At 49.5% G+C, this 13,182-nt stretch overlaps 1 protein-coding gene across 2 annotated transcripts in view; it reads left to right on the top strand.

Annotated features, from left to right (window-relative positions):
• Positions 1 to 12,850, top strand: part of VTI1A (vesicle transport through interaction with t-SNAREs 1A) — a 385,253-nt gene extending 372,403 nt beyond the window's left edge. For both annotated transcript variants that reach the window (XM_013975279.2, XM_005698489.3), the window contains one exon: positions 347 to 12,850. In XM_013975279.2, the coding sequence (XP_013830733.1) occupies positions 347 to 440 (94 nt within the window). In that variant the 3' untranslated portion in view covers positions 441 to 12,850. The remainder of the gene's footprint in view (positions 1 to 346) is intronic.

Genomic DNA, 13,182 nt, shown 5'->3' with positions numbered 1-13,182 from the left:
GCTTGTCTCACATGTTAAATTGAAAAGAGAAGCTTGCATGGGGCCCTTGATCCCTGAAAGATTACTACATGGGACTTGGAACCCAGAAAGCCATTTGAATCACTGTAGCTTCGCTGTGAGCGTTTCTCCCAGTGCTGCGTGACAGTCGCGGTAGAGTCGTTCATTTGCTGGTGGATCGTTTGGAAGCACAGAGCTGCGTAGTCACACACACACATACTTACACACCTCATACCAGGCTCCCAACCCACACCCATGAAGCCTCCCTTTGATTAGCCAACTTGGTCTTATATGATCTTTGTTCTCTGTTATCTGTGTGAATTGTTTTTCCTCCATTGCTCTCTCCTAGAATCATCCAGAACCGGATCCTGATCGTCATCCTGGGCATCGTCCTGGTTATCACCATCCTGACGGCGATCACTTTTTCTGTCAGAGGACACTGATGTATCTGCTCTTCCTTGATAAACAGCGACCACGGCTCGTTCTGAGTAATTAAGACAAAATGGGCACATGAATCATTTTCTTGCGCTGACAGGCTCTGAATGACCCTCCCCCTCTCTCTCGCCACTGTTCAGCTGAAGTGCAGACTGTAAAAATATTTTGTATTCCTGTTTGCATGTGGGTTGGTTTCCTTTTCTAGGTTTGTCTTCACCCAGATTTGTTCTTTATAGGGGAAGGCGAGTGTTTATTTGCCTTTTGGTAATTTCATCTGACCAGAGTAGCCTGGGTGACCTTCTTGCTTGCCTTGTGGGCGTGGCAGGGGTCACGGTTGGGGAGAGGGCACGGATGAGTCAGTCACAGTGGCTTCTGATGGGCTGTGCTGTTTGTCACACACCTCGTGTCACCGATCAGCCCTTCTGTGATGTCTGAGGATAAAAAATGCAGAGACCAGCAGGGCCAGAGCCACTGACAGGCCCTGCAAACCAGTCCTGTTCCTCCCCAGATGTAGTGACTATAGTCCACCTGCCCAAGCGTTTTCATTGTAAAGGTGGGTATTTAAAAGCAATTGTGCGGGAAATTGACTTAGCCCTTTCTCCATTTTTCTATGTGTGTTTTTTTTTCTTTTTTTAAACCCAAGAATATTTTTTGCTGAGTCTGCCCAATATCCACTTTTCACAACTTTGATTACTGGCTGCAGGAAAGATTTCCTTGCCTTCCAAAAATCCCATCCTCCCCAGAATCTGGTGGCAGAGAGTGCCCCAGCTCGGTGCTTCCTGGTAGCCTCCTCTCCCCTGACCTGTGTAGCCGTCTCGGTATCCTTTCCATCTTAATGTTTGTACTGTCGAAAGGAGCCGTCATACATGCAGAGGGTCTGTCAAGGTTCTCGCCACATCCGTTCCAGTATGTAAAGAGAACATGAATATCTCAGGAAGAGCAGGAACCTGATTCCATTGGTGCGAAATTTCAGATGTGATTATCAGTATGGTATAGTCCTATAGGCTGATCCACTGGAAATAAACTTGATGGGAAAACATCCGCTAACCTCCTTTCAAAGAATCAGGGGTCGCAGTGCGTTACAATAGGACGGCTTGAGTTTTCACTAACAGATGCGAGCACAGCCTTCCTGAATCCACAAGGTACTCAAACCTCTAACGTGCTTTGTGATTTTCTCTGGTTTCTTCCTGTCCAAGGGAACCAGGAATTGCGTTCAAAATTAGTTCATTTATGATCAGGTTGGTTCCAAGTTGCCTGAACTGAGGTCATTCTCCCCCTAGTCATAACGCGAAATGTGTTTTTCTTAAGACTTCATAGGCACTTCCAGGGTCCTTTCTATCTTTTGGATATAATTGGGGGCTTTGAATCCTTGAAAAGCAAACCTGTTCCCTTCATAAAAAATGCTAATTACCTGTGCCCATGGGCTGAGATCACCTGGATGCAGCACTTGATTTTTTTTTCTTCCCCCAACTCAGAAGAGAACCATTATGGTTTAGAGAGGAAACACACAATGGCAAAATCCACCTGAGAAATTGCAGTTATTGAAACAGGCTAGGGCCTGCATGTGTTCAGATAAATCATTTAGTATTGTGTAAATAAAGCCGCAGCCTTTACTTCTCGAGGATGGTGTGGGATTTTGGCAGAGCGCAGTAGCCCAGCAAAAGAGTGGGAAGCCTGTACTAATTTTCCTATCAGCCTTAGGGCTCTATCCTGGCAAGAAAATCTTTTATTCTGATAACGGAATGAGTATGTGTGAAACACATCAAAGAAATGATGAAAAAGCAAGGCAACAAGTCATCTCCTTCTCATTTGGAAACTCTAATGGTGGGGAAGTATTCTACCAACCTTTCTGGTGGCTTCCCTCAAAACAGTTGGTCTTAGCTGAAGTGTATAATCGGTTGCCCAGGCACACCTCACGCCTCTAGACTTCCTGAGGCCACCTAGCAAGCCAGGTTGATCTGATCATCTAAACTTGCTGGCTTCTAAATATTTCACCTGATGTTCATGTTGAAAGTAGAGGTAGTGCAGAAAGAGGGCGTGGCTCACCCCACAGTGGCAGCTTCTTTGGGGTCGATCTCTTTATCAGCCCTTGCCTGAGACTTTGCCCCAGTTCAACCTCAAGAGTGGGAAGAAGGTGAACAGATAACCCTTGGCCTAACAGCCCCATCACATCCACCTCGAGAACAACCTCCTAGACCAAGATAGTGAGCACTTTGTAGGAAGCTGGTCCGAAGGCCCCTGTATCCCCGGCTGGCCCTCTCAGATGCTGCAGACAGACTCAAAGGAGCCCCCTTTGAGGGGGAGGAACACTGTTCACCCCTCTTCCCTGGGGAAGGGGGAAAGCCCACCGATTCAAAGCCATTCATAGAACTGTGAAAGGTCCTAGGAACTTAGTACGTAGAACTTGATTGATGAATATATCTAAAGTCAGAAGCCTTTGTTAAAAAATTGTGTTCAGCGGAAGGGTTGGGGGGTTGCTGGGGAGGAGGAAGAGGAAGGAGGAAGCCCTTGCCATATAAAATTCATGCAGACTAAACAGTTTCCCTGACAGAATAAATAAAGCGGATGCTGCCTTGCTCCAGAATCAAAAGCAATTTAATTAAAGTCTCTTAAGTTGTAAAGAGTTTTAAATGTTCCATGTTGAAGACGAATGCCGGCAAATGCAGCGGGCCTGACGTCAGCTGCCAGGCCTGGACTGGGAGGCCATTTGCTATTCTGTTTAAGGCAGGCTGGATTGTCTTATTTTGGAACCAGCTTGGTGGGGGGTTTGCTTTGCTACTGCTTCTGAGCCCTGAGCTTCAAAGGCTGAAATTAATGGTGAACAAAATTGTGCGGCTCTGGCCGTCCCATGCGGGGCAAGCCCATTGAGGGTTATCATTAAGTAAAGAAATAAAGAGGGGGAAAAAAGCCTGCCTGTTCCAAAAACCTCATCAGATAATGACCTCAGTGATTGGATTTTCATTACCAAACAGCATCCAGAGATTATCTACTCCATAGAAGAAGGGAGGGGGGGAGGGGGAAAAAAAAGAAAGAAAGGAAAGCAACTATCTTTCTCTTCCTCTCTCTCTCCCCCCTTTTCTTTTTTTTTGCACATCTTTTCTTTAAAACTGTCAGATCATTTCAGTATTTCAAATCCGAGGAAAACAGCCTGCCTGCTGCTGTATTTGAAGTTGTAATGGTGTCAAAAAGTCACGACTGACTGACAGCCGTCAGTCCCAGAGGGGCTCATTAAATCATAAAAACTTGACAAGGAAATAATTGCGCATCGCCAGCAACTTGGCGCCTGTTTAGACGTTTTTATTTTCTTTCATTATTAGTCTCCACCATTACGTTCATTAACAAATTGCATTAAACAACTGTTAAGGGCTAATGATTTGTTTATCGCTTTTTTTTATTATTATTATTTAAACATTAGCCGTGTCATGTGGTACCCCAGCAGCCTCTTGCCATCATCCAACTGAATATTTTTCCACTCCGAGCTCCGGGTACTGTTGGAATATGAAATAGATTATTCATTACTCTCCTCTTTGCCACTGATTTGGTTTCATGTAGCGTCTTCCACAGAGAAAGATGAAAACTTGTCAAAAATAGGTTATATCTTATTCGAAGGGGCAACAATAGCAGCAGGTACAGGCACACTTTAATATTTAATTAAGGTGGATGTTAACCCCTTTAAATGACTTTAGCTGTAAGTTCTATTCAAATGCAGAAGAGAAAAATAATTGTTCTTAATTTGCAACCTGTTTGGCAGGCACTCTTCATGGAGTTAGCTGGAAATTTAGAGCAGCATTTTTAAATAATGAAATTTCCCATCATAAATATGTATAGCCATTTGTCTACGTAGATGAGAATTAACTACCAGCCATGATTTCCTCATCTCTTTGGTCTGAACTGCTAGCCTAGTGGGGCACCCAGTGCTCAGGAGTGGAGATGACTTTCCTGGGAGAACGGTGTATCCAGAGCCAAGGACCGTTGCTTGGTTGTGGCTGGGGCTGGTTTCCAAGGAACCTGTGAGTCCCCTGTCTCTGGCCCACTTGCCTCCTGCCTCTACCTGAGTGTGTGGTTGGAGGACTGTGGTCTGGAGTGAAAGTGAGTAGAGACCTCTCAAAGGAACACTTGTGCGTTCAGCCGGCTGGTGCTGGGAGGGTGTGATGGGGCGTGTCTGGGCCATCTCTCTGTGGTCAATGAGCTCACTGCAAACAGTGCTTCCCTCTTAGACAACAGAAGCAGTGCTTTCCTGGGACTGACCTTTCGCCTCTTTTTCCTTTCTGTGACTTGGCGTTGGTGACATGTTCGGCTTTTCCACAGGTTATGAGATCGAGGGAAAATGTTCCAATATCATTATCATTTTCCTAAGTCAGAAGTCAGAGGCATCTTCCAGGTTGTAACTGCTGGCTGCGTCTGGTCACCCCATTTGATTCCATGAGTTCACACAACCATGCTGCCACTCTCAGAGGCCTGGTTCATTGGCAGAGCAGGGATGTTCTGGTCCATGTCAGGGAATGGGGGGAACTTTTCTCCCAGGCTCTTTCTACTCCCACCTACCCAGCCCCTGAGAGCCCAGACCCCTTGGGCGACCTCTCCATGGATGTGAAGAGGAGAGATGGTACATGTTCCTTGCCCAGCACCTCTCAACATCACCGAAGCAAGGAGAGATGGCCCTCCAGGAGCCATGGCACAGGAGGGTCCAGCAGGTGTGAGCCAGGTGAGGCCTGGCCTCAAGCCTCATGATTCACCGTGGGCTTAGAAACAGCAGACAGCCCAGGGTTTGGGGGATTTTAAGCCTCCATTTCAGTCCACTCTAAATTAGTCACACGTCAACTTACCATCTTTGTTTGGAATGGACTCCATGTACCACAGCAAAAGGCTTGCTCAGAGTTGTTTTTCCAGAAAGAAGGAAGGAAGGCTCTGTGGTGAGCCATCCCCAGTCCGCCTCCCCAAGACACTGGTCAAGGTTACTGCCTGAGAGGAGACGCTGGCCCAGACACTTGGCCTCACCCTATGCTCTGCCTCACAAATCTGAAACAAAAACTCAGGAAGCTGTCTTGTTTATATGGCTTGTCTCTGCCTGCAGCACATCAGACTTAAACCAATGGTACCTGCAACAGGCTGCCCACATTATGTGAATAGTCAGGTGGCTCTTAGACACCCCTTTTTAAAATGGGGCAGGTGAATGTTTACACAGAAGAAAGTTCTTCAAGCCATAGGCACTGCACCCAAGAAGGGAGTCCTTGAAGGAGAACCAAGAGCAGCCAAGCACAGGCAGGATAGCCCAGGAGAATGGTGTGTGTGATTGGAGCCAAGGCTGGATACAGGGTCCTGAAATGGGTGATGGAGCCAAGGTCAGTGTCCCCTCCTCTTGTGGAGGAGAGAAGACATACTGAGTGCTGAGAGAGACTGCCCATGTCCATTAGGCTTTCAGGTCAGTAACAAGGTAAATGTCCCTAAGCCAGCTTACCAGAGGCAATTAGCACAAAACCAGGATGGCGGAGCAACCAAGATGGCGGAGCAACCAAGATGGCGGAGCAACCAAGATGGCAGGACAGGAATGGGAGCGTATGAGGTTGGGAGTGTATGAGAACATAAGGAACAGTGTGCAAGTTGAGGATGAAGACGGTTAGAGGGGCTCATCCCAGGAAACAGCCAAGGAGGAGGGGCATTGGCTAGTAGGCCCTACCTCCTGCCACCCTGGGCCTATCATCGCCCTCCTTCACAAACAGCCAAACGAGAGGAAAGGCAGGGCGCCTATCGCCCAGAACCCTGACCCGAATCTCCCCGCCACCTCTGTTGCCATTCCTCATGGGGCTCCCACCAGGCTGTGGAAAAAGCACTTCCTCAGCCTAAATCACCTGCTACTCATGCTCCATAAATAACGAAGGCATCACAGAGACAGGGGAAGCGCCAGGAAGCAGAGCCGGGCCTGTGAGTCTGTGAACCCACGCACCCCTCCTCCCCTACATCCAAACAAGGCCCTTTGGCGTGAATAATAGCTCAGCGGCCCCGAAGCCTGTATTGATCGGCCGCGCTCGCTGCTCCGCTGAGAGCTGCCTGGACTTTTCCTGGGGGCAGGACGGGCACCGCTGAGTGCAGCCCACCCGCGCCTCCCCCGGCCTCCCCCAGGTGTGCTCAGGAGGGGACAGGACCGGGGGGAGCCAAGGCCCTGCTCCAGCTCAGCGGCGCTTTGTTGCCTCAACTTTTTAGTTTTTAACTTATATTGCCAGGGAAAGTACCTGAGTTGGAGAGAAGTGGTTTTGTTTTTGTTTTGTTTTTTTCTGCATGCCGAGGCCCCACGGAGTTGAGAACGAATACAACCTCAGGCTTCAACTTCTCTCCAGAAAGTTCTGCTCCTCAGAGGAGCCCTCCGCTGACACGCAGGCCTCCTGTATGCCCACCACAGGGCTCTGCACGGTGGCAGGCTGTATTGCATTCTCCTCTTAATTTTCCCCATTTTCCATCACAAGGGAGGGGAGCTGAGACTGTGACCAGAATCCATCGCCTCCTTTGAGGACAGGAGCTGTTGCCAAGTTCAGTAGAGAAGCGTCAGCTGGAGGCTGGTAGAGGTGGGACCGAAGCCTGCCAGCCCCGTTCCCCGATGCCCCAACCATACCACCCCATCCCCTTGTTCGCTTCTCTTCTGGACAAAGGAAGTGGCCAAGGCAAGGCCTGGGCCCTCTAAAGGGTGTACAGTTGTAAGGTCAGCCAGGACCCCTCGTGGTGACAGCTTACGGGCTGGGAGACACCTGAAACCCCACCTTTGAAAACTCTACTCCTTTGGGTTGACTTTGGACCCTAGGACGATTTATGATTTATGATCCCGTAGGCAGCGTCCTCAGCCACCAATCCCCCTGGAGAAATGTTGGACCTGAGGGAGACAGGGTATCGGGGAGAAGCGACCCACCACTGGAGGGAGCAGTTTGCAGCCTCTGAGAAAGAGGAGAAGGGACGGGGGTCTGGGTTCCCTGGGACCAGCTCCCTGAAGGTTTCTCTTGGCATCAGCTGCCCTTCTGGTAACAGATGCATTACTGGGGGCACAGCCTTGCCCCTAAAGTCCACACACACCTGGCCAGGGCCCACAGCTGCACGGACAGACACAGGGGTTCTGAGAACACATGGGCTTTGCCGGGCAGAGGGAACTGGTCGAGGTCCCCCAAGAACCTCCCACAGCACTGCTGTGGTGGGGAAGGAGGACAGAACAGGGAAGCAGGTGGTACCATCAGCATGGCTGACCTTGGGGTCCAGCAGACTGCGTTCCTCCAAGAGCTGCTCCAGCCTCCCAGCTGAGTCCTGCTGAGGGTGACAGGAGGCCCAGGCTGTTGTGATATACAATTTGAAATTTGGGGGAAGCACCCAAACGGCTCACATACACCTTGAGAAGACCCTCCCCACACTGCCCCTCCCTGGGGTCTTGACACAGAAGGGCATGGTGATCCTCAAGAGCCTCTCTCTGCCTCGTTTCCATCTCTTCATCCATGCCCATCCCTCCCAAGAAGTCATGGAGAGAACAAGAGTGGATGGCTTCAGTGAGCTCCTTATTGTCCCCAGTGAGACTTCTAAATAGTCTCTCCATATGAAACATGAGGGGTATAATCAGATTTGTTTATCTAGTCAATAAATATTCATTGAGCATCTACTATGTTCCAAGCCCCAAAGATACAAGGTCAAGAAGATGGATAAGAAAACAGGTAAAATAGTTCCCCAGCCCTGGGGCTGGAGGTCAGAAAGCTGTTTTCAGGCCCAGTGAACTGACTTGCTCTCTGATCCCAGACAAGTGACTCTCAGGGTTGGACATCACCTGGCGATGCCTTCACCTCTGCCACCTCCCACTGCTGACCCTGAGATAAGGCGCACATCCATGAATCACTTGGCAAAGTCCTTTCTAGACAGCAGCACTGTGTATCCGTCCCTCCTTGCAATTTCCCCGCCTACATTTGCACAGTTGCCCTATCTGAACAGGACTAAGACTGACACTTTCCTGCCAGTGGCCAGGTCCGCATGAGCACTGGCCCCTTGTACATCAAGAGCTGCCCAGGAGAGGCCAGGAACAGGAATAGGGACCATTTTGACTAAGATTGACTTGGAGGATTTTTTTTTCCTGCTTATTAAATGACAAAGGTTTGACTTAGCAGGCAATCGGAAACCCAAAATATCATAAAAGGAAAAAAGTTGCCGAGCGGCTAAGAGGTGCTCCACGGGAGTGGGGTCGGGCTGAACAGATGGAGCAGGAGACTTTTTTTCAAAGGCTTCTTTCCCCTTCTTCTCCCCTCTGTCCCCCACATGGAAAGGGGGAAATAGAAGCAGAATCCAGATTTGGGCACGGGGGTGAGCTGTTCACCCTCCCTCGCAAGCACCCCCAGACTCTGGAGACACTTTGATGTCTGGGCGCATGGCACTCGGGGCTGGGAGACGCCTGGGCATTCCAGCCTCTGGACCGGCCTCCCTGAGCTCCTTTGTGAGGACAGATGAAACACATGGAGTCCAAGAGCAGGGTATTGAAATGAGCAAATGTGGATCAGCGTCCCTTGAACTCTGGGCTGGCCACCTTGAAACAGCTTGGGCGGCAAAAGCCAAGCAGATGAATGAGCTTGTATTCACAGAGCCCTCGAGCTGTCTGAGCTGTCGGGACCATTTAGCCCTACCTGCTTGTTTTCAGATGGGGAAATGGAGCTCAGAGAGGGAGTGAGACTTCTTCAAGATCACCCAGCAAGTCCGTGGTATGGCTGGGGTGGAGGCCAAGTCTTCGGCCTCCAGCCAGGCTTCTCTCTTCTGCACAAGGAACTTCAACTTCAATGAGCACCACGTTCTAGAGGCCACAGCCCGGCCACGGGGACACTGGCCTCCTTGATAGCGTTGACCTTTGCACCACAGGAACCGACATTCCTCAGCTAAACTTTTAAAACCATCGTGCACAGAAAAACTCGATTCCATCCATGTTGGCTATGGTCACTCTTTTCTCCTGAATGTCATATCTTCTGAGGAATCGGCAGGGGACACCCTGGTTCTCTTTCCTGGACAGGGAAGCCTGGCGTGCTACAGCCCATGGGCTCACAAAGAATCAGGCATGACTTAGTGACTGAACAACAACGAACACCGCTGGTTCACTCCTCAACTGAGCCACAAACATCACCTGGGGAAAGCGCTGAGATTCCTGCAATCTCTCCTCCCCCTTCCACCATCACTAGCCACCCCGCTCCACACAAGAATTTTGTGAGAAACAATGATTAGAGCCCCACCCTGATGCTGAGCCCGCAGGAGAGGTCCGGATGCTGAGAGGATGCTGCTAGATCTGGGGGAGCCCTAGAGAGGCTCCTGCTCCTGCAGAGCTGCTGCAGTGCATTCACACCCAGGAACAGCCTGGCAGCGCGACCACCCAGGGCTCCCGTGTCCTCCCCAAGTCTGGCATCTTCCATGTGGGCTGGGCTGCTGGTGTCCCGAGCACTGGGCCCTGCTGTGCCTTTTGCAAGTCATACCCTGTTCCTGGCTTTGGCTCCTCACCCAGCAAATGGGAAAGCCGGGCTGGAAGGTCCCAGGAAAGCCGGTCTCTGCCGACTCCGGTCATCTATGGCAATGAAAAGGGAATGCTCCTGACAAAGCAAGGGTAAAGGGCCCAGGGTTAAGATGGCAGCCTTGGTATGTAGAACCTTCTAGAAGGCCAGGAGATGTGGCCTACTGAGCTTCTGAGAGGTCTTGAATACAGGGTTGGTGTCATGGGATCTGCACTCAGAGGGTCCCCAGGCTTAGGGTTTCAAGCTCTGTATCACTGTCTTGAGAGTCTTAAAGAGTTTTATCTTGGTAAAAGCTGTGGTTTGTAAATGAAGTCTGATGGGACAATGGACCAGGAAGTGGGGGGTTTGTGCCTTGGCTCATGTGGTCTTGCGTCCCACTGCCTGCCTGTTCCTGGGGTCTGGTTCTCAACTGCTCCGCCTTCTGTCCCCTGCAGCCCTAGCTACACTCAGCCATCCCCTCCCCACCTCCACTCAGCAACCACTGCCCGCCTGCCCCCAACCTGGGGCCAGGCATGGAGGGGGTGGGGTCAGCATGCCCAGCCCACGGTGCCTTGGGATGGGGCATGGTGGCTGCAGCCCCTACCCTACTCTGGCAGAATCGGGGTGCATTCACGGGGTACTCTGCAGGGACAAGCCTCTGGTCCCCCTGTTCCGGGGATCTAGTGTATACAGGGCATCCTAGGGGTTGCCCGTCTGCTGAAGTTTGGGGCAGGGAGCCTTTGCAAGGAGAGGCCTGACCCCACTTCCTGCCCCAGGCTTGGGGCAGCGCATGTCCAGCCAGCCACTGGGAAGGAAAGGAACCTGACCTTCAGGCTCCAGGGCAAGTATGGGTCCCAAGCCACCAGGCAGGACTCAGGCCCGTGAGGGCCTGCACTCACCGGGGAGAATCCCCATTGTCTGCTCCGTGCCTGGGGGAGCCCTGTCCTCCTTCCTCCTGCTTCCCTGAATCTGGTTTGCCTCTTCTGGCCAGTTTGAGGCACCCTCTTAAGAGCCACAAAATACAGTGTACAATGGGCAAATCTACACGTGTTAAATATGCCAACATTTGTGTGTAAAACTGGCGCTGTACAATATAAAAGTGAATGGTACCATTTGTGCTAGTAATTTAAAATTTTGATTTAATGTAGAAGATTAGAAATTTTTAAACACCATGAGAAATCGAAAAAGAGAGAGAGACCAGGGAAGAAAGGAAACAGCATTTTTTTCTTGCTTTTTGAACCAGAGCCTCCACATTTTTGCCTTGCTCTGGATCTCACCAATCACAGAGCCAGTCCCGCCTGGATGAGTCACTTTCCCTCTCAGGCACCCCATTTTCCTATCAGGAAACCAGACCATTAGCAGCATGTTTCCCCGCCCTTGCTCATGGGCACATTATGAATGTGCACTTGGATCAAGTCCCTGGAAGAGATTTAGAAACCTGTATGTGGTGTCAATCCCCAGCCTGGGAGCCACAGCCAGCCCTTCATTCTAGAACAGGAGTTCAGCCCCACTCATGTGGGTTTCCCCACCATTGATAAGTCAGGCTCCCCCCAGGTGTTGTGTCCTAGACCTGAAGGCCCAGTCTGACCACCCACCACCTCCCATACATGCATGGTGGAGGTGTAAGTGCCCAGAGAGCTTGAACCTGGAATCCAAGCAAGTTGTGAAGTGGAAAGACGGCAGTCGGCCCCCCAGCTGAGCCTAAAGTGTGCAAAGACCACTATTGATCTCTGCACTCATCCATTCTGTTTGCTGGCAAGAGCCAGGATTTCAGAGCCTAGTATGAGGCTCAGCATCAGCACCAGGGAGGCTGGGTACCAACCAGGTTTGGCTTTCAGGATCATCTTCTTAAGAATGCTAACAATCTTGATTACAGTTACACTGCCGGGGTTGGGGCGGGGGTGGGAAGAGATCTCCATTTCAGAATTGTTTCCAAGCCTACCATCATGGGGTATGGGGGGGGGGGGCGGGTTCAAGTCCAGAGTTCAATCTGCCTTGCCTGTGGACAAGCAGAGTCCAATCGACCTTGAGGACTCACTATCCAAGGGTCGAATGGGCCCAAAGCAGCAGCCTGGCACATCCTACAAAAGTCCTGTCCCTTTAAAATAATGTGTAGGGAGTGAAGGAATGAATCCGTTTAGATCCACTTGCCTCAGTGGAGTTCAAAGGCTAAATTGCATACTCAACAACATCATTTTAGGAGAAAGCAAAAATTAGATGACCCCTCCTTTGACTTCTTTTACAGCTTTACTTCTATAGGGGAATGTCTCTCTATCATTTTAAAGTTTTGGATTTTTGTCTTGTTTTACTCATTTTCACATTTTGAGTGATGTGTTCTGGCATCAGCTCAACTTCCTCCAGATAATTCATTAGGCCTGTGAGCTGCTCGAGAGTGGGATTAGAACCCGTGTAGTACATGGTCGCTTTACACTGAGATCTGCTAATTAATCACTCTTCTCTGTGTAGCTGAGCAATAGCTCTCCTTCCCTAAGGAACTGCAATTTCATGGTTCCTAATGATGCTGCGATTACATTATCTGGATCACTTAGACGGTGGGTGTCAGGAGCGATGCTCGAAGCCCGTCTCGAGGCTGGGGAGAAATCACTCCTAAAACCAAGAGATGAAGAAAAGGAGTTCAAATGTCTGTTGCTAATTTTTATTAATGTGTCGCTGTTTCTTACATCTCATGCAGACATTAGTTTCAAGTTCCAGTTCCACCGAACCTCACGTTGTTTCTAATATTCACAGGGTTATTTTTTTTAATCTATTTATTTGCTGTATACCACAAAATAATTTATTTCTAGCATTTATTTTCATTAGATTTCTTGGAAATGTGCTTCTGCATATCGTTAGTACAAGTAATACATTTTGATTGTTGTTTCCTGAACTAACTTGTACTATCTGATGAGTTAAATAAAACGGTTAATTCCAAAGTCTGTTATTCCCATCTTTTGCATTTAGGTTATTTATCTTGCCTCCCATCCCCTTTCTAAGTGAAGGTATGTTATAAATCTTCAGTCAGTTTCTTGTTACAATTTCTGGGCTGTGAATATAGACACTGTCTTTTTTTTTTTTAAATGATGAAACTTGGACCAAGTTCAAGGTTGCTTTTGAACACAGGTTTTCTTCTTCAATTGCCCTAAGTCATGGTTTTGAAGAGATGACATCACAAACCTGATGTGAGTTCTGGTCCCTTATTGATGCATTGGGATGATCTATTGAGCCTGTTTCCTTGACTGTAAAGTAGGGAAAAGATCAGCCACCCCAA

The sequence above is a fragment of the Capra hircus genome, chromosome 26, assembly GCF_001704415.2.
Source record: "Capra hircus breed San Clemente chromosome 26, ASM170441v1, whole genome shotgun sequence".
NCBI lineage: Eukaryota > Metazoa > Chordata > Mammalia > Artiodactyla > Bovidae > Capra > Capra hircus.
Note: the sequence above shows the minus strand (reverse complement) of the source record. Positions and strands in the feature narration are given on the sequence as shown.